The 3,384-nt window shown below is 40.0% G+C and overlaps 1 protein-coding gene across 1 annotated transcript in view; it reads right to left on the reverse strand.

Annotated features, from left to right (window-relative positions):
• The window catches only part of LOC101857677, a gene marked incomplete in the record, with an annotated part of 66,939 nt that overhangs the window by 7,826 nt on the left and 55,729 nt on the right, over nucleotides 1-3,384 (reverse strand). Inside the window, 1 exon segment of the mRNA XM_013088404.2 lies at nucleotides 3,225-3,321. Within this exon segment, the coding sequence (XP_012943858.1) occupies nucleotides 3,225-3,321 (97 nt within the window).

Here is a 3,384-nt window from a genome sequence, read left to right on the forward strand (position 1 = left end):
GGGGGAGAAAGCATCTTATAAAACCTTACTGTGAGTCAGGAAATCAAATTAACACCTCCATGTCTGAATTCTGAGGAGTTTTTTTTTTTCATATATATTTTTTTTTTGGCAAGTGCTTTACAGCTCTCGCAACTGTATAAAGTCATATGATGGCGCTCATATGACCTTATGCAGTGGCGAGCGCCGTAAAACCCTCTACTAGAAAAAAAAAAGTCATATGACTGCGCAGGATACATTAAACATTTTCACTTGGTAGGAAATTTTGAATTTCGCCCGGGAGGCAGTGGAAGCCAACTCTTATCGATTTTAGACCGTAAAGGGATCTTTTAACGTGCGTAACTTGCACATGCGACCTCCGAGATTTTTCGCCCTTGTCCGAGAAGCTAGGTATAGATCCTTCCTACCGTAAGATCAGGGATGTGGCTGAAAAATAGCAGTAAGAAGGAGTCAAGGAGTAGCAGTAGGAAGGATGCAGAAAGAGTCAGGAACCCAGAGGAGGGGGCAAAGGAGGTGAGGGGGTGGGGGCAGAAAGTGGAGACGAAATCAGACAACATAACATGGCTAGACAGCAGGAAAGGAGGTGAAAGGAGACAATTTTAGAGAAGAAAATTTTTCGGTTGCTACCCGGATTCGAACTTGGGACCTTTGAATGAGAGGCAACTACCTTAACCTCTCGGCCACGAGAGCTCCCATTACTGTGAGTTCGACAATCATATCTACACTTCCTGTCTGAGTTCTGAGTTTGAGTAAAGAGAGGAGCACATCACCTCAATAACGTTTTTTTTTAAAGTTTTCGTAAGGTTTTACGGTGCTCGCGACTGCATAAGGTCATATGAGGGCCAAGGGGTGGATGTCAAAAGAAAAGTCCAAACAGGGAATCAGGCTTACTCTGCTCACCACTCTAACCTCAACAGCACAAAGTCTGCTTCGACTATCAAGGCACCCTGGAAATAGCAGTTCACCAGAGAGTGAAAAAGACAATAAGGATGAGGAAAGAAAAAACAGCAGTTCCCTCTATGTTGTTCCAGCACAGTATGAGCATGACACTGACAAATCAGCCCATATACAATTCTACTGTGCATAAGAACATGTTAATACCACCCCTTTGGGATAGGCCTAAAGACATTTCAGTCAGTAGCATTGCCCTTGGGGGGTAAGTTACGGTCATTTACGCCAGTTTGAGTAAAAAGGAGCACAGTTTAGTTTTAGTAAGAGTTTTACGGCACTTGTAACACTATACGGTCATATAAATGCTGAAGATTAGATGGGTTACAAGAGAGTAACAAATGCTAAAAAGAAGGAGAGATCAGGATGATAGGTCTTTGATAGGAAAGAAGGAGCAAACCACACCAGAGCACCCACCAACCACCCACATCGGCACAATAATGGTCGCTTAGTGCAAGGGGGAATAAGCAAGACTGACAGACAGAAACGACACAGGGAAAGGAAAGAAGTAGGACCTACCACTGGCGCTCTCCAACCACTCATGCACATTTTTGGGTACAAAAAGGGTTATTTTATATATAAGACAAGGACGGGCACCACTGATTTTTTTTGCTCTGTGAAATATTTAATCCCTGGAGCCGTGACTATTATCCCTTAGCATGTTTTAAAAAATATATGTGTTGCGGGTCTTGCCATTTTTGCCTGCAGAGCAAGATTTACAAAAGAGCTGTAAAATTTCTATGCCTTGGGCAGTTTTGAAAACCTCATTTTAAGGTCAAGGAACATTTTACCCAGTTCATGATCATAGTCAAAGTCAATTCTTAGCAATATTTCATATTGGTATCCAAGGAATTAGGTCTGGAATCACAAATTTAAAAAATGTGACATTTTTTTAAAAAATGACTTGTATAGGCCTACATAGGCTGACTTTCAGTTTTAGTAAGAGTTTTACGGCACTCACAAAACATAAAGGCCAAGTACGTGAGTGCCAAAGATTAGAGGTGCTACTCCACAGTAACTTATGAGTCACGACGTGCTGACAAAATGAGTTACTTCTCGCATTTCACAAATGGAGATATCGGCAGAAAATCAACAAAGGAGTAAATTTGCAGACTCTCAACTGATGTCATTTTCTTCAAGTTTACCATGTCTTTTATTATTTCCAACTAAGGAATTGTAAAAACTCAGCCTATCAATTCAACATATCTATTTCTACAGGGCTTAAATAGGAGAAGTAACTCATTTTCTTAGCACGTCTCACATAGGTGCCAAGACGCGGTGGAATCAGGCGCTCGTCAATTTTTGGGCATGTGGAGTTATTGATATCAACTTAAAGCTTGTTCATTCTTCATGCTTGCAATGAAAAAAAAATCTTGAATACATGTCGAGATATTGGCCATTGAAGGAGGTGGGAGTTCCCTGGTCTCTAGGCGCCAAAGTTTAGCTATTTCCTTATCTTGAGAGTCCGTGGAAACTGAAAATTTACATTTTTTTGTGCCTTTCAATCAATGTTTTTCGGTAAAACCCACACAGAGATGTGTTCTTTAATGAACATGAAAGGTGTTGAGCCAAAAAACAACAACTCTGTAAAAATTCCCAAACCTGCGAAAAAATGCCGGTTTCTTGACTTTCATTATTTTAACCAGCTCCTGATCTCACCACGCTGCCTCACATATAAAGTGACCGAAGAAACCAAAGAAAAAGTATGTCATGATACGCTGGAATTAAGTGCTCATCAAATTTTCCACAGATGGAGTTACTGGTATCATTTTAAAGTTCATTTCTTTTTTTTTTTTAAAGAAAAAAACCCCACCATACTAATATGAATAGTAGTCGAGATACCCGTTATTGAAGGAGATGTCGGCCCCCTGGTGTCAGACGTAAAATTAGCGAGAAAATGGCTGCCAAAATTTAGTTATTTCCATTGCTTGAGAGTCCATGAAAACGGAAAATTTACATTTTCTGTGCCTTCAATCAATGTTTTTTCCAGTAAAATCAGCATATGAATGTGTTCTTTAATGGACATGAAAGGTGTTGAAACCAGTTGACCTCTACCTCCTTCAATTGCCAATATCTCGACTTGCATTCTAGACAAATGGATATCTTTTCATCGAAAACAAGACAAATGAAAAAGCTTTAAGTTGATACCAATAACTCCACACGCCCAAAAATTGACAAGTGCCTGACTCCACCGTGCGCGTCATAACGCATATTAAAAAAGCGAAAATCTTCACATGCATAAATTGAGACAAAAAGTAAATCCAAAAGTTCTAGCTCACCTAAAGTATCGCCAACAACACCAGGCTACGACGATCAAAGCCAAGATTCCCACAACCAGCAACACGAAAGCCCAAACTGGCAAACCCTGGTCCGTCTCTGAAACACAGGGAAGACGCAAAGTTTTGTTACATTTGAATAATAATAATAATAATAATAATA

This window comes from Aplysia californica, unplaced genomic scaffold (genome assembly GCF_000002075.1).
Source record: "Aplysia californica isolate F4 #8 unplaced genomic scaffold, AplCal3.0 scaffold00736, whole genome shotgun sequence".
NCBI lineage: Eukaryota > Metazoa > Mollusca > Gastropoda > Aplysiida > Aplysiidae > Aplysia > Aplysia californica.